The 18651-nt window shown below is 41.3% G+C and overlaps 1 protein-coding gene across 3 annotated transcripts in view; it reads left to right on the forward strand.

The window, feature by feature from the left end:
* Positions 1–18651, forward strand: part of LOC105015765 (collagen alpha-1(XII) chain) — a 64288-nt gene that overhangs the window by 844 nt on the left and 44793 nt on the right. For 2 of the 3 annotated variants that reach the window (XM_010879147.4, XM_010879148.5), the window contains exons 2-13: positions 437–539; positions 3843–3959; positions 4052–4195; positions 4595–4651; positions 5616–5879; positions 6131–6295; positions 6590–6763; positions 6960–7250; positions 7373–7975; positions 9392–9670; positions 9983–10258; positions 10389–10664. In XM_010879147.4, coding sequence (XP_010877449.2) covers positions 470–539; positions 3843–3959; positions 4052–4195; positions 4595–4651; positions 5616–5879; positions 6131–6295; positions 6590–6763; positions 6960–7250; positions 7373–7975; positions 9392–9670; positions 9983–10258; positions 10389–10664 — 2716 coding nt within the window. In that variant the 5' untranslated portion in view covers positions 437–469. The remainder of the gene's footprint in view (positions 1–436; positions 540–3842; positions 3960–4051; positions 4196–4594; positions 4652–5615; positions 5880–6130; positions 6296–6589; positions 6764–6959; positions 7251–7372; positions 7976–9391; positions 9671–9982; positions 10259–10388; positions 10665–18651) is intronic. The other variant, XM_020054257.3, reaches the window with a different exon arrangement.

Below are 18651 nucleotides of genomic sequence, written 5' to 3' on the forward strand. Positions count from 1 at the left end.
CCATAAAGACCGAGCTGAGGTGTAGCTGCCAGAAGCTTATCCCACTGCCAAAAATGGTTTAGTACCGTATGTCTTCGTATTCTGACTAATGTTCGCGACAGGTTATCTTAAAAAAATTATCTCAAACATCCGATGTCTACATGAAATGTTGAATTTATAATCAAATTCCTGAGGTTATAACGAAATAACGAAATTAGTATTGTTTATGGATAACACATTTAATTTAGATGTTTTTTATAGAAACAGTGACAAAATGAATAATAGTCTGATCGTTATTCGTTTTTTCTCTCTTTGAACCACATTTTGACAGACAATGCCAGTTAAACTCCGTGGGCCATATTAATGAATCTCATCCAGCGCTCAGAGCTCGTTACTTTCTGTCCCTTTTTCTTCCCAAACTACACTTAAATGGTTTTGAACGAAACTCTCTCTTCAGATTCATTCATGTGGTGATCTATAACGCCTAAAAATGAAGATGAGGCTGTCAGTGGCCGTGGCTGCCTTCGTAGCAGTGTTACTAGCCTCCGTTGAAGCTCAAGGTAAATGTCCTCCTCATCTTCCCGTCGACCCTTTTCATTTACCCATCTCTCTCTCTCTCTCTCTCTCTCTTTCTCTCTCTCTCTCTCTCTCTCTCTCTCTCCTACTCACTCTGTCTAGTTTTTATTTTATTTTAAATTATTTAGGTTTATGATAGAGGATTAATTGTATTAAGACCAGCACATGGAAACAACCATCATGTATTGTACATTATGATTAATAAATTATACCCAGTTATGTGTGTTGTTGCTTGATTTAACTTTGTTCTGCACATCTTTACGTTTTGTAATGTTAACCATTTTAGGAAACCTATTTACCGTGATTTAAAGATCATTACAATTGAATGGATTTGTAAATGTTTACTCAAGTTGGTATTTTGTTTCATGATAGAAGATATAAAGAAACCGAAGTATGGAAATAGCTTCAACACAAATTATTGTGTGGTGGAATGCTATTGTGAATTATCTGAATGTTATTACTTTCTAGAAAATTGGATCTGTCCTAAGAGGACAACAGAAGATAATATGTGCCTGCTTGACTTTGTGGTTCGATATAAAAATGTTTATTTGGAAATTGGATTTTTACATTTTATGTTCACTTTCCAATTATGTGTACTCAAACAAAAAAACTCAAAATGGAATTTGAACTAAAATCTTGTAACTATTCCTCTCTAATTATGTTAGCTGTATTAAATTTATAGTAGCAGTTCAATTTCAGACCACATTTCAATATTCAAATACAATGAGTGTTCATGAAAATGTTTAGAAAGTTTTAATATTCTTGATGTTTAAAAAACTTGAGAATGTTAACCATACAGTCTAAATGTTTTTCAACGTGTGATTTATTGGCAATTATTTTCTGACCAAAAAAAATGAAAAGAAATGGGATGCCAAAGAAAGTTTTGATTATTTCCCCTGAAAGCGTGTCGGGGGAGTCCAATGTCTACTCCCATATATCTTCTGTAACGGAATGGAAAGATGTAACATGAGAATCACAAAAATAATCCTCAGACAGCGAAAAGACAAAGAGCCTTTTTAGGCTTCTTGTGGGCATTCTTAAAAACGCTGAGTTGCAATCCATATGGAAAGTTAATATGCAGCAATGTTTAATGTCAGCACATGTTGCGGAATTACTCTGGCATCTGTTCTGCCTCTTTTGGAGGGTCAGAGCTCGTTTCTCTGGCTGGCTGGCCCAGCAGTAGAGCAGGCCAGGATGGATGGCTGACTGGCTGCGGGCTGAGGTTACTGACAGTAGCTAGACGGCGTCTGGCCCGTCAATGGGAAAGGCAGCGTTGTCCTATGGTCAGGCAGGGAACGTCTGATGTGCACCTAAACCTGGCAAAAGGAACTTGACCAGACAGATAGACACCATTATATGAACTGACCTTTAAGGTCTCTTTTAAAAAATTGTAAATGTTTTTTTAGTTTTCAGAACATTTTTTTAAAAGGCAAATTTAGAAACATTAATGAGAAAATGCAAAATCGACTACACTGTGTCAACTTTGTTTTCCAAATATTTGAGATTACTTTGTACAATGCTGCTTAAACAGCCTGAGAAGGGTGTGCATCCCTTTGCTCTTATGAGTGAAGACAACCTCCCTCCCCACTCCACACCCCCCCAAACCCACCTCCTTTTTGCCCATCAACCACACCCCCGGAGTGTGCTTATTGATTCTTGTTCGAGAGACTTTCTTGGAGACATGAGGGGAGCTTACCCGGGCCCCCTGAATTGATGTGGAAGGTTGGTGATCCTCCTTTACCGTGTTCCCATACCAGCTTTGGCTCAGGTCCAAGTTGTTGTCTGCCTGTGCGTTCAGTGTGTCTGAGCTGTGGCTTTCTCAGCCAGTATTTTACAATGATATTTTTGCATCCCATCACATTGCCCCTCTTCAAAAGCTTGCATGCCATCCACCCGCTAACACTGTCTGAAAGGGCAGCCTTTGCATGTGTGTCTTCATTCCATCCTCATCATCATCATGGACTATAGTGTGTGAACTATGAGATGAGGCCTCACAGCCATGGGCGATAGAATGAATAGGCACCAGTACATACCACTTTATACATCTTATGACTTTATATTCTTACTGTTTTAGCTTTCTCTTATTCTGTTAATCCCCTTAAGTTTATATTTCTGTCCATAACAATGACTTGGACCTTTTCAAACACTTTTGTTTTCCCTCTCCTTCAAATACAATTATATAAAATGAAAAGTCAATTTAACACTCCGTTTATCTAAATAGGTTGCATGTGAGACCCCATTGATTAAGAATATCATTTACAAATACATCTATTATTTCTTGTTGTGTGGTCCCTCATGTACATGGAAACTGTCGTCTCATTTTTCAAGTTGTCCTAAACAACTTGTTCATGTACATATGCATGGTGGTGTGAAAACCAGCTCAATGTGGACACGTGTGTTACTGTTGTCAGACTGCATCTGTCATTGTTTTTGTTTGTTTATTTTCAATGTATTTGTACAGTTTTTTCCTCTGTATCTCAGCTCTACCTTAATTTGCACTGTGCAAGCAGTGTCTCGTCATGCCATCTCACACACTCTGCCAATGAAAAGAAAGTACACAACAGTCTCTCAGGAGACACTGTGTATTCTTTTTGCAAGGTTTGCAATGGATGTATGCCAATGATACGTAAATATATGTATATATATATAAAACACTCAACGTCTTTGTCCATATATGTATATATATACTCTGTATATATAACATATGGTGTTACATTCTGTGAATGCCGTCTTCAACATTACCTGGCCATCTTGACTCCATTGTACAATCAATAAGGTTGGAATGAATATATTGTTGAACTTGTGTGTTGATCGATTCAACTCTACGACTTGAGGGCAACTTGTGGGTACTGGTTGATTGGGCATGCGTGTTAATGACTGCACTCAGCATGTACTGTATGGTTCACTCAATGTTTGCACTGGGAAGTTTTGTGTGTAGTTGGTCTTTATTAATGTTGTGTACTCCAGACATCCGGTGCTTGAGTTGCTGACTAGGGATACCTGGTTATGCAATTCAAACAAATGCCATTTTGTTTTCCAAAATGGTTTCTCACACTTTTTGAATGTTGTCATTGTTACTTTTTTGTCACCTTCGCCATGGATTTGTGTTCTTTCAATCTCCCCCAACAACGAACGTCTCAACTTCTGTCATGAAGTGTTTGTCGTTGGGCTGTATGTTAATGCTTGTTTTACAATGCCTTGCTGTAATACTTCAATCAACACATTTAAACGCATACCTTACTTTTTTCCTTCATGTAAGTTAACATCACTTCCTGTTCTGTTTGCAGTGGAACCCCCCTCAGACTTGAAATTTACAATTATTAATGAGAATACAGTGCAAATGTCATGGACAAAACCATCACAAAGGATACAGGGCTACAGAATCCAAGTTACATCAGATACAGGTTTGGGTTTATTCATCTCTGCTTTTCATGCCAATCTAACCAATCATACAGTATGCAGCAATTCTAATGACAACTCACTATCTATTTCCCAGATGAAGCAAGCAGAGACTTAAGCCTCCCTGCCTCTGCTACAATGACATCTATCACAGACCTGACCCCTGATGTGGACTACTCAGTGTCCATCAGTTCCTTTGTTGACACAGAGGAAAGTATATCCATCTTTGGCCAGCTCACTAGTAAGTGCTCAACATTTGTATGCTAAATTGTTGTTATAGACTGACATGCAAAGGGTTTATACCTCAGATCAGAATATTTAGTCAGAAATAAATGAACCGTTACATGGTCTAAGGCTATGATCTGGCTACCCATAGAGAAAAAAGCATTTTTTTAATGGAACTGAGGATTTATGCAGTTAGGTTATATCTAGCCACATCAGAAGAAAGAAACCACTTATGTTTATTGAAACTTGAATCACACTCTGCTTACAGCTAATGAACCACGAAAAATTATGTTTATATGTATGCGGTTGATGTCTTATTCAAGAGGCCCGATGATGTGTTGATTGTCTTGGAGTTCTTTCCTCTACATGGCACGCAGTATGACCTGATTACATTCCAAGTTCTGTTGTGTTTCAGTTCAGTCCAGTAACACTAGTGGATCAGAAAGGAGGCCGCAGACTTCAGATGCAATCAGTAAGAATGTTAACCTACATTTCAACCAATCTACCCTATTACTATTGCCGGTCCACATATCTTCACCATTTTGCCAGTTTCTTGGTGATTTTCCATGGACTTGTAATCATAACATATTTTCCTGGCATAATTTCCTCAGCATCAAAACTCCTTCTGTACTGTTGAGTTGTCACAGTGTGAGCAGGCAGGGGGTTCCGACAGTGGCCCAGATTGTACACATTAGTTGAAAATTGAAAACAGCCTTCACATCCCAGTTGAGTTCATCCTTAGAGTGGGAGGAGTTGTAATTCAAAATGCAGGCAAACAGGTTCCTTTTGTTATCCTATAATCCAAGAAAAGGAATGACGTCACTGTCGTGCCAGCTCTGTTCATGTCTGTCATTTGAATATTGAAAGAAGAGGAAAGGATTGCTGCTTTGAGAAGAAGTCATTTACTGAGGTTCTGTGCCTGTCCATGTGGCTTTCCCAAAACTTTTTTCCAAACCATGCCCACTTCTGGTACAAATCAACCTCAGAATGCTCCAAAACACCTTTTTCCTAGGAGATTTGTCTGATAGACTGAAATCATTCTCACAATTAATTAATTGCCAAAATAAATCTATAGAACTACATATTTGATGTTCAGTCAAGAAATCTTCTTGACTGAACATCAGGCAAAGGAAAGGCAAGAAGGATCTTCTTGAGAAATTGACCTTTTCGACCTAAAATTCAGGAAATTCATAGAAGTCCTGCCAGTTATTGCAATGGAGGCATCTTGGTTTGTTGCAGAGATTGAATGATCAGGGTTTGAACAAGCTGAACAAATCCATTGAAAGTTTAGTGATAATCTGGTCCATATAATACATTGTATGTTTGTTGGAATGCCATCTGTCTAGTACCACAGAGTATCGAAAACATGCACCAATCTGCCGGATGTGTCCAGACCACTGATTCTTTCCTCCCCAACTCTCCGACACCCCTTTCAGAATGTTCAGTCAGTGCCGTAGCTGACCTGGTCTTCCTGGTGGATGGCTCCTGGAGTGTTGGCAGGGAAAACTTTAAGCACATTCGCAGCTTCCTCAGTGCCATGGCGGGTGCCTTTGACGTCGGAGAGGACAAGACCAGGGTGGCGGTGGTCCAGTACAGCACAGACACGCGCACAGAGTTCGACCTCAACCGCTACACCAAACGAGGAGAGCTGCTCAAAGCAATCAACTCCTTGCCTTACAAGGGGGGAAACACGATGACCGGTACATATGATTGGGCTGGCCTACTGCAAAATGATTGATCCATTATAGTGTGTTGAAATACTGTTGGACAGAATCCTAAATTGAGATTGTAACAGTGTGGAAGTAGAACATTGGTGCAAATGTTGATTAAGATACATGTTCTGGTAATTCACTCAAAGTAGGCTCTGACAAGCAGTAAATATGATATTGTGCAATTTTTGTAAAGAACCTCAATGTTCTTAAAGGTTTAATATGTTCCATTCTTTCTCTAGGGGACGCCATTGACTACCTGCTGCAAAACATATTTACGGAGTCAGCCGGCGCCAGGAAAGGCTTTCCAAAGATAGCCATGATCATCACAGATGGAAAATCCCAGGACCCAGTGGAGGAGTATGCTAAACGACTCCGGAACATCGGAGTGGAAATATTTGCCTTAGGTACTGTATTTTTAGTGCTAAATGCATTTTTCCACAAACACTACTATGCTTTTTGTTAGTGAGCTGCCAGGAACCTCCGCTAGAGTATTCAATTGCTAGAGCTAATTGCTAAGGTTAATTTGAATCGATCTTTTCAGACACTTTTCAGATTTTCTTAACTAGAATGACTTAGATTAGGGTGTACATATACATTTATGGTACCCCTTGGAAATAAAACCCACAACCCTGGCAATGCAAGCATCACGCTCTTCCAACTGAGCCACACAAAGTCTGAGATGTCTTTTCACCATTTAGGAATCAAAGGAGCAGATGAAGATGAACTGAAAGAAATGGCCTCGACCCCCTACAGTACGCATGTCTACAATGTCCCTAACTTTGACGTGATCAAGGCGGTGCAGGATCAGCTCATCTCTCAGGTGTGCTCGGGCGTGGAAGACCAGCTCAACTCTCTTGTGAGCGGAGATGACGGTAAGACATTATAGATGAAGCATTACAACACATTTATTTTTTATTTGTTCGATTTACGTGTTGACTTTAGTTCCGCTCGACGGACCGTTTAATGACGACCACAGCACTGACAAACCTGCAAATGGATGGTTAAAGCGACGTCTGACCAAACTACAGTAATCCCCATGTCAACCACATGTATTTTCTGTGCCACTAGTGGTGGAGCCGGCCACCAACCTCCAGGTGCGTGAGATCTCCTCTAAGTCCATGAGGGTGACGTGGGACCCTTCTCCGGGGGAGATCACAGGCTACAAGCTGACCCTGATGCCCATGATGGCTGGTATGAAGCGCCAGGTGTTGTATGTGGGCCCCACCCAGACTTCTGTCAATGTCCGGGACCTGTCCCCAGAGACTGAGTATGAGATCAGCCTGTTTGCCCTAAAGGGTTTGACGCCCAGCGATGCTGTGCTGGCCATGGAGAGAACTCAACCCATCAAAGTGACTCTGGGTGAGATAAAAGTGTATAAAAGCATGTTGCTCAGTCATTCAGTCAGTCACTTACTCGTTGAAACCTTACAAAATGACCATTTTGTCAGAAAAACTAATAACCCAATGCTCCGCCTTCTCCAGAGTGCTCTCTTGGAGTGGATGTACAGGCTGACGTGGTGCTGCTGGTTGATGGCTCATACAGTATCGGATTACAAAACTTTGCCAAGGTCAGAGCTTTTCTCGAGGTCCTGGTCAACTCATTCGATGTGGGGCTTGACAAGGTCCGGCTCAGCTTGGTCCAGTATAGCAGGGACCCGCACACCGAATTCGCCCTGAACACCTACAACGACATTGCTTCAGTAGTCAAGGCTGTCCAGTCATTCCCTTACCGCGGAGGCTCCACCAACACTGGCAAGGCCATGAACTACGTCAGGGAGAAGATCTTTGTTCCCATCCGAGGGTCTCGCCTGGGCGTGCCGCGTGTCATGGTTCTCATCACGGACGGGAAGTCCTCTGACTCCTTCAAGGACGCAGCCACCAACCTGAGGAATATAGACGTGGAGATCTTTGCCGTAGGGGTGAAGGACGCCGTGAGGTCTGAACTGGAGGCCATTGCTAATGACCCATCCAGCACCCATGTCTACACTGTGGAGGACTTTGATGCTTTTGAGAGGATCTCCAAAGAGCTCACCCAGTCCATCTGCCTCAGAATTGAACAGGAGCTCCTTAACATCAAGAAGAAGAGTGAGTAGCCATAACATACCGCTATAACATAGAGCTGAGGTCTAGAATGCACACTTTAAACTGCACTGTGGCTGTAACTATTAATGGGTTGTGCCTTTGTCAATTGTTCATGTCTTTGCTATTGTTAGCAAAACATTTTTACATGCAATAGACAGTTTGACTGTCAAAAGTAGATAGGTGGCTAATGACTTTAAAAAGGGGCTAATTATGTTTGGTGTCAATTATGCTACAGGGGCTTGGAAATAATGACTTTGCTTAAGCAGGCAAAAATGTAGTAGGAAACAACCTTTTCCACCATCATCATGTAATAAAATGTTCTTTAGGCAGCTGCCAATTTTGTCATTAGCTAAGGTAACAATGCTAATGTTAGCAAGGTCAAATTCAGTGGACCCTCAATCTAGGCTAGCTACCTAATGTAACACTCTATCTAAAATTTGGTGACATTAACATTATGAGAAAATGTTTAACTACTAATTATTTGCCTTCTTTAGAGATGGTATTGTGTTTTCAATCTTCAACAATGCACTTCAGACCAAATCTTCATAAGAGCCCATCAAGGATTCATTGAGTTGACTGCTTAGTTTGGAATCAGCCCTAAAGAAACAAACAAAACAGTATTCTGACGTCAAACTTGTTACAGTCCATTGTAATGAGTTATGTGGTGTGGTACAAATTGTGCCGTGCTACTGAAACATAAATGACATTATTTCAATACACTCTTCCAAAATGGTTGTTTGGCTGTCCCCAGGGCCTTTTTGGGTTACATACAAATAAGATGGCAATTTCCCCCCAAAAAAGTTACTATACATGTCCATATAATGAGACAAATAGCATGTGTAATCTGTTTGTTTTCCAATGCCATGGTTGTCTTTCTTTCTGGCTTATGTTAAGGCAGAAAAAGCTGAGGCATTCATTCGTGTAGCTCTCTCTCGCCGAGCATTCTGCTCCCAAAACATAATAGAATCACATGCTTGCATCTTAGGGGAGTCTGTTACATCATCAGTTGTATTTTACTTTTTTAAGAACATAGTAACTAACTGGAGACTCTCAGGGGTCTTTTTAAGTAGTCCACCCACTTGACTGGATTTTAGCTGGTTATCAACCCAATCGCATGTCATCGTTTTCTCAGCAGCACTTATTATAAATGATCCCCCAGTTCTAAGAATACAGATCGATTAGGCATTGGCAATATCCAGGAGTTGTTCAAAATATGCTATCCTGTCCTATCGATTTAATACATAATGCTAGAATATGAAAAGGCTTTACTTAAATGAGATGGTCCGAAATGGACATGTGAATGACAGTTAGAAAATGAGTACAGCTATGTTTTATGTTAGCACTATGAAAAACCATGACATTGACTATGTGGAGAAAACATACACCTGTAAGTTCATTGTGGTTCATGTCCCTCATCAGGTCTGATTACACCCAGAGACCTGGTATTCTCTGAGGTGACGTCCAGAAGCTTCCGTGCCACCTGGGCCACTGATGCCACAAACGTCATGTCCTACCTGGTCCGTTTCCGTAAGGCCGAGGACATCAACGGGGACTACATCTCTATGGCTGTGTCAGGCGATACCACAACCGCCATCTTACCTCACCTCACCCCTCTCACCACCTACGAGGTCAACGTTTTCGCCCAGTACGAGAACGGAGACAGTTTCCCTCTGTCAGGGGAGGAAACCACACTGGAAGGTAAGGGGTTAAAGTACACATGTTCAGGGCTTCCAGCACATACGCAAAAAAATACATGGAAATATTTCAATAAAATGTAAATAAAATATTTGCATGCTTGTTTACATGCATGTACTGTAAATACATATACCATGGTAGTAACATACCTAAGCCATATATTTACATATATTCCCAAAACAATATGTTTATATTGCACAGTTTGTACTTGTGAAAGTTACCTATTTTAGATGTAAAAGCATTCAATAGGTCGAAACTATTCAATAAGCTAGCATTGGCCTTCGCAAAACAAAACTTAAACCTTCTCTTTTCCAGAACAAGGGACGGTGAGGGACCTGAGTGTGTCTGAGGAGACCACAGATAGTTTCCGGGTGTCTTGGCAGGCTGCGCCTGGGCCCGTGGTGAGGTACCGGCTGTCCTACCTACCCGTGACGGGAGGAGAAGAGACATTGGAGGCCCAGACCAGTGGACCTGAAACCACCATTGTGCTCCGTGGGCTGTACCCGATCACCACATACCGTGTGTCTGTGTCTGCGGAATACTCCTCGGGTCTGGGAGATGACATGAAGGTGGATGGAACCACCAAGGAAGGTCTGTCAGTTAATCAGCATGGCTGCTGTCATTTCACTTCCTTACCCAGAATTCAATCTTTTAATTTTTTTACTGTACATAACTAAACATGCTATGGTAGGTTAACCCATGTCTGTCTCTTTCCCCTCAGTCCGTGGTTCTCCCCGCAATCTCCGCGTCTTCAATGAGACCATCTCCAGCATGAAGGTGTCATGGCAGGCCGCTCCTGGGAATGTCCTCCAGTATCGTGTCGCCTTCAAACCAGCCGACGGCACCGGGGAGAGGAAGGAGATATCCGTGAAAGGAGACACCACCGTGGCACTGTTGAAGAACCTCCAGTCAAATACTGAATATGAGATGTTTGTCACCGCCCGCTACACCTCTGGGCTTGGAGACCCTCTCCTGGGCACTGGCACCACATTGGAAGGTACAGGCACTCCCTATGGTTGTCTTTATAATTAATCTCTTTATAATGACTGTCTTTAATATGACTGTCTTCATAATGACTGTCTTTACTATGACTGTTTTTAATATGACTGTCTTTACAATGACTGTCTTTACTATGACTGTCTTTAATATGACTGTCTTCATAATGACTGTCTTTATAATGAATGTCTTTACTATGACTGTCTTTAATATGACTGTCTTCACAATGACTGTCTTTACTATGACTGTCTTTAATATGACTATCTTCACCATGACTGTCTTCATAATGACTGTCTTCATAATGACTGTCTTTACTATGACTGTCTTTAATATGACTGTCTTCACAATGACTGTCTTTACTATGATTGTCTTTATAATGACTGTCTTCATAATGACTGTCTTTACTATGACTGTGTTTAATATGACTGTCTTCACAATGACTGTCTTTACTATGACTGTCTTTAATATGACTGTCTTCATAATGACTGTCTTTACTATGACTGTCTTTACAATGACTGTCTTTACTATGACTGTCTTTATAATGACTGTCTTCATAATGACTGTCTTTATTATGACTGTCTTTACTATGTATTAATTATGACTGTGTTCATAAAGACTGTCTTCACAATGACTGTCTTTTAATGACTGTCTTCATAATGACTGCTTTCATAATGACTGTCTTCACTATGGCTTTCTTCATTCTGACTGTCTTCATAATGACTGTCTTTACTATGACTGTCTTCATTATGACTGTCTTTACTATGGTTGTCTTTATTATGACTGTCTTTATTATTACTGTCTTTATTTTGACTGTCTTTACTATGTATTAATTATGACTGTCTTCATAAAGACTGTCTTCATAATGACTGTCTTTATTATGACTGTCTTTACTATGACTGTCTTTACTTTGGCTGCTTTGAAACACTGGGATTTGTTTCTTGAATTGCTGATGTGTGTGAGAGAGTGAAATATGGCGGGATGCCATCTTCAAAGTGGGTGGCTAGTCTGTGTGCTTCATTGTGTCCTGCTTCACTTTAGTCACAGAAGGCAGTATAGTGACATAAATTGTTTAGGCTTCTGTTCATTTTACTAAATTAATTCATGGACTTTCTTAAATTGCACATAAGGATGTGTTTTAAGGTGACATTGTGTGATGTATAAAAAGATCAAAAAAGGACCAAAGAAATCAAGCTCAGTGGACTGCATTAGGGAAAATATGCAAGGACTGAATTGTGGAGGGTTTTACAATTCCTGCGGCACAGACAGACTTACGGTTAGCTTTGCTCTACCGCCCTAAAGCAGGAAGAGATGGAAATGGGTGGAGGTACTGGTAAACCTAAAAAGCTCCTGGAACAGGCAACATGGGCCATGCTAGGCTGGCTCATGGAGTTTCCTACACTCCGGGGACCTGTGGTTTAACAGACATAAGTTTATGTGACACAGGAGGAGTTATATTGCTAAATATAACAATATAAGTTAAACGACCAATGTTAGCCAAAATCTAACATACCCATTGTAGATTATAAACAACTGTTGCTATTAACCCTGGGGATGGTGTTCAAAGATAATCCATTAGTCAGGCCTGACAAGCAGCGAGTTAGTGTGAGGGTGACATCTGTTAGTGCTATAGGTGTTTTCAGAAGTTAGCGCTTCAGGCCAGGGCAGCCGGAGGTTACGGTCCAGGTCCCATAAATCTGACCCCAGAGTTTCCTGCAACATCATCAACAAAAGAACAGTGTCTCTCACATGCCAAGAGCAGGCACGCCCAGACAATCCGTTCTGCTCATGACAGTCCAGTTATCAGTCTCTGTACAGCTCTATCACATTAGTGGAGTTTTATTCAAAGGCTGATTTGATCAGGGTGGTCTAGGAGACAAAGTCCAGTGGAAGCGAGGCCTAGCTTGGAAGACTGGCATCTGGGGATGGGATTTCAGAAGTGTTCGGAAAATGGTCTGCTTCCAACGCTTGTGTACGCGAATGGAGAAGAGCTTTGCCTGGGCTGAGCAGGATCCACTGGTCCATAGGGGCTGCACGGCCCACAAATCAATGCTGGCAGGACTGGTGGCTGTGATTGGTTAATGACTTTAACAGTGTCTGTTTCTAAAATGGGTTCATTCTCCAAAAGTACCAGAGGGCCAAACAATAATATTTGTCATCTATAATAAAGTGATTTGTTAATAGATATGGGTCTTATTTAGACAAAACAATAGGAGTATAATGACACCTGTATGTTGCCTATATGGATGGTAAACAGGAAGCAGGTATAGGTTTTACCTTTATTTTATCAAGTTGCCTGAGAACATATTCTCATTTTGTGTTCAGAGAGCCCAGCGAGAGTGACAGATTTTTCTTGCCAGCTTAGGGATTTGACCTAGCAGCTTTTAGATTACTGGTCAGATGAACTAAACACTTTGGCTAGCTGCTTTCAAATCATTACAATCATAATTTTCTAATAAATAAATGGTGATAAAAATATAAAAAACATGTCCTTTTCCCGATTAAGTTTCTATGTGAGAATTGCCAGAACAATCTGTAATAACAAATGTTCTTCTTCTGCTGGCATTGAATTAACCAAATGCCTTATGATCTTAGTTCAACTGTCACACTCCATCAGCAACCAAAATATAAGTTTGTATTACTTAATTCAGAAATGAACAAAATATGTTTAAACAAACACAGTGCAAAACACTGTTAAAACTACAACATAAATCATGAAGTCAAAAGTCATAAGAATCAGTCAGTCCTTGCATTCATTGCTCTATGAATTTGGCGGTGGTTAATTTCTTTAGCCTCATCCCTGAGATTCTCTTCCCGGAAATAGTGGCAGGGAGAACACTTTGTCATTGTTTCAAAACCTAATTTGAGCTTTAAAGTGCCACCTCTCATTGAGGGGAAAGGGCTGAATGCCGCTTATTCACCATGACGACAGAAACAGAGTCCTTGTTTCACAATGTCACCTCCTACTTAAATGTCCGTTATTACAGCATTTCTTGACACCCACTTGGCTTCTGCACCAGGGAATATCTCGCACACGTCTCCCACACTGGAGAACTATGGAGGGGTGTCCTGCAATGGAGTATCTGTATTTTTTGGTTTGCACGCTGAGTTGTGCACGTTGATTCTTTCTCCACGGGACTGCCATTGCCACAGGCACCCTTCTCCCATTTCTTTGACAACAAAGCCAATCTCTTTTGTCCACCTCTGGACCTTCAGCCAGGGCCTGAAAATCATAAGTCAGACGCTGAGTTTCCATGACATAGTCAGTTATGCTGACTCACCAGCTCTAGCCTCCCACCAGAGGAGAACCAGTGTCTGGGCTTCTCTCTGTGCTCCATGACAAAGCATTGGTCTGGTTACAGCAGCACAGCTTGACGTCAGGACAGCGGGCCAACACTGATCTCATTGTTTAAGGGTGTCACTGACTTCCACTTACCCACCATGTGAGGTAGCTTATGTAGGCGGACCTGGGGGATCCGGAGATACAGCCAGGCTGGCTGCTGGAGAGCCAACTGGGTGGTTCCACTAAACGGGTGCCTCTGATTTTAAGAAACAGAGCACCAACATTGAATTGTAAAAGTTTGTTTGACAAACTTTAATAAACAACACATTGAGAATTTGATAAATCTATGAAATGTACTGTGTATGAATTAAGCGTTGTCCTGTACACAGCAGTGTGTCACTTTCAAGACGATTTCAACCCACTTATTACAAAGTTCTTTCACTACTGTAACATTATTTTAACTGCTTTGATGAGAGATAAAATCATTTATTTCATGTTATTAGTTATTCCTTTACATCTGTCCCTAAATTTAGATAGACGTGCAAGAAATCTCTAGCTTGCATTGACATGTCCATCTTCGAACAGAATTTATGGCTGATGAGTGTTTTGTTTTGATTTGTTTTCTTGTTCAATTTAAGTCCGTGGCACGCTGAGGGATTGTTGACCTTGCGACCTTTTGGCGTTCGTCTTACATTTGTTCGCTAACTCACCTCACCCTGTGTCTTGATGACCACCCATGGCTAGCATCCGTAGCACTTCGTCTTGTTGACGCCAGCTCTGATCCAATCAGAAAACAGTAGAAATTGCGAGTCAACAGGAGGCGATCGCCATGGGTGGTCAACAAAACACAGCTTGAGGTCAGTAGAAAAAGCCTAAAAGCAAACTTTTAAACCAAGTTGAAAAGCCACTGAAATGGTGGATTGACTTAGTTGGCTGGATGGAGACAAAAGCGCCCCCCGTGGCAGAAGGCAGCCAGAGGACAATTTTTATTATACAGTATGTTCAGCCAACAACATTGTTAATCTGGACCATTTAAGACTGGCTTGATTAACTGATTGGAATCAACACTGGGCCTTGAACCAGACAGCTGGGGGCTGAAAAATTCACTTAGATTCATATTCCAAATGTGACCATTAGAAATCAGTGTGGTGAGAATAAAAGCAGGAAGTCTTTCGCAATATTTTAGGTGTTACTTAGGGAGTTACTTCAAACCTATGAATGCTGGCTTGTTCCTGCAGCAGAGAACTGTCTGTCTACTTCCTCCCAGACAAGGAGGGGCCAAATAGCATAGAGACAGAGAGTACAGAAAAGCCACACCATTAACACCAAGTCAAGCATGAAGAACATATAATAAATACACTTGTTAGTGTTTTAATAAATACACTACTGTTTCGAATTGCAGGACAAAAAATATGTTTTCAGTGAACCTCTAAAAGTGCAGTTAGTATACCTTTACAAATTTACAAGCTGCAAACTGCATTTATGGAAGGGAATATGTAGCATGTGGCCGCAGACATTAATGTGAAATGTTTTCAAGGTTAAGGCTGAGTGACTGTTTGTATGTTGGCATAAGAGGTATTCAGTAGTAGGCATTTCATGGGCCACAGAACATAATTTGAAACCAGGTGTATTCACAGTGGTTTGTTTTTATTCGTTTTAATGACGATCCATTTGGAAACTGGGCTCCTGTCGGGGCGATGCATTGCCAGGCTCAGTGTTGTAATTGAGCCAGCCGAGGCAGATTTTCCTCTAGACTGAATGTCCTTTGAGGCAAAAGATCAGGGCATCCGTAACAAGCAGGTAAACCCTAATGTCTTTAAGTTTTTCTGGTCTACACAGAGCCCTGTTATGTCCTTTTGGGGATTTTTGGGATGAACAAATATGAAAACCATTAGGAAATCATTTTCAATAATGAGACAAAAAAATAAATATTTTCTTCCCAGTGTTTCCCTAAACATGTCACATTAGTGGCACCTCCACATTTAATACTTTGTGCATCCTCCCCTTGCCAAGATAACTGTACAATGGATTTGAGACCAACTGTCCAAATAATTTCTCCAGATCCTTCTGAATCCTTGGTCCATGCTTGGGGACCTCTTCAGATCGCCCCAAGTTTTCAATTGGGTTTATATCTTGGCCTGGGATGGACATTACAAAAGCTTGACTCTGTGGTCAGTGAGACATTTTTGTGTGGATCTGGAGGAATGCTTTGTACAATTGTTCTGCTGAAAGATCCAACAACCCTATTTTTGCCTCTTGGCAGAGGCAGCCAAATTCTGCTCTAAAATCGATATGTGATGCTATATATCCTAACCAGGTTCCCAGGGCCTTTGGAAGCAAAACAGCCCCACAACATCACATTTCCACAACTATATTTTACAGGGAGGATTAATTTATTTTCTGCATGACCAGCCGTCTTTTCATGGAAAACCCACCTTCAGTGTTTTGGCCAAAATGCTCTATTTTTGTCTCCTTTGACAATAGAATCTGGTTCCAATCAATGACCTTTAACAAACTCCAGACTCTGACGTTTGTGTCTGAGTAGAGGCTTTCTTCTCGCACGGCGATCATATACTGTAGCATGTTGGCGTGGACGTTTTAGGAGATTTGGTGACTCCAAGATTCAACCAACTTCCAATTTTTTGTTTACCCCTTGAACTATTATCCTGACTAGGCATTGGGGGCGAAACACGCTTGGATCCTCTTCCAGAGAGGGTAATCCCAGCTCCAGTTCATTAAAAACTTTTCATAATTTAAATGTTTTCATTATTTAGGTGTGTAGCTATTTTCTTTTCTAACATTGTCTAACTGATAAAGGTCAACAACATTTTCTATTTTTACATTTTTTGTCCTCTGACCATACCCACATTGAAAGAAATAAGGGATTTTGGCATTTGTGTCACCTTGAATTTTTACCCCTGTGAAATAAGATGAATCATCACTTATGATTTCCTAATGACTCAGCACCAAGCGTGCCAATATTTATAGGGGGCAAGGTGTTGCAGAAACCCATGACTAAGTGAGGTTACATCCCAGCATGCAATGTTTAAAAACATCCCAGGATGATGTGTGTCAATACAGTTTTATCTTGTTTAAATATGCTCTGTTTCTAATCATTCTGGTTTTACAAAGCACTTTGCTCGGAATGGTTTTGTATTATAGAAATCTTATCAAGAGGCACTCCTAATTCAGACTCATTCTGGATTTTGTGAGTGTTGTATTTGGTTGGGCCAAGGAGTTTGGGTAGCCAGGCTGATGGGTTATCTTTGGATCATCCATCTGGAAGGAGCTGTTGTTATATCAGACACAACTAAACTGCATATCTGTAAATATAAGTGACCTTCTCTTTTCCCTGTGGTGTTTCTCCTTTACCTAGTGGCTTAAGAAGAATAACAGTCTGTTGTAGGTTGTTTGGACAATACATCATGTGCTGTATGAATGCACTGAATGTATGGTATTAATTTGCCTGGTTACGGATTTGGATCAGAGAGGGTGTTAGCTTTTCATAAATGCCCTGCCTCCTAGCATGCTGCACATATGTTGTGATTTTCAGTTCTTGACTCTTCCTCTCTTAACACATTGATGTTGTCCAATTCATGGCCAACTCCCCAAAGCTTTTGGCTGGCGATGAGAAGGATAGCTACTGTACGTCAACAAACATGCCTTGGTTAGAGGAATCCTCTGGCCTGCCTGCATAAGTTGAGATATATTAGGTTCTATCTCTGTGATCTCTAGACCCATTGCGGTTGTCAGACCTGCTTCCTTGTTGGGCTATTGTGGATTTGGGGAATTATTATGACAAGTGTATTGGCTAGTTGGATGATGAATATGTGTTATATCTCATCCTTGGTTGATGGGTCCTCTCTCGATTTCCCCTTCAATGCACAAAGTACAGGAGAGATTGTCCGTTTTACAATCTCAGATTGTGTTGTTATTCTTTGTTTTAAATGCACATTCTGTTCATTTCAACTGATCTTATTTCAAAATGGCGTCAGCTAGCTGTGTCCGTCTGTCTCCCATGTGTAACATGTGGCTTTTGCACTTGGCTCTGTGACTGCGCTTTGCTCATAGTACTGATGAAAAGTGGGGCCATTGTCTGCAGAAGTCATTATCTTGTGTGATCCGGTCCCTGTTGTGGAGCGGCACAGCCAGGAAAGTCAGTGGTCTCTCAGTGCTTGGCAGCCGTTTGCCGCGCCCTGGATGGAGGGAATTTGGCATTTAGAGGGACCACAGCACATTATCCTTGACAGGCCCTCCTGTCTGGAATTCACTGTTCATTCCTGGTTGAATCATTCCTCATATCTAAAGCAGGTCTATCATTCGGTTGTCAGTGAGTTGCTGAATGAAGCCTGGATTATTCATTTAGATGTATAACTTTTGATAACAGATAATAAAGTCACTTAAGTGTCTGTTCACTGGCACATGTGAATTGCCTGATCTGGTATCGAATACCTCTGTTCTGTGTCAAGTAGTCTGGATCTGACGCTGTGTGTGGGATAATGTAGCAGTCTGATCCTGTCCTGAGGTTTTGTGGGTGTAGGAAGGAAGTGCGAAGTGTTATGTGAACCTCATCTGCGCAGTCAGACAGTGTTGAGCGTGCCATCTCAATAGGGGTGCCCTAAACAGCCATGGATCTGCTGGCAGACCACAACTAACGCCACCGCAGGTTCTTCTCCCGTAACCCGAGTGTTCGCCTCTTCCACCCACC

This window comes from Esox lucius, chromosome 15, assembly GCF_011004845.1.
Source record: "Esox lucius isolate fEsoLuc1 chromosome 15, fEsoLuc1.pri, whole genome shotgun sequence".
NCBI lineage: Eukaryota > Metazoa > Chordata > Actinopteri > Esociformes > Esocidae > Esox > Esox lucius.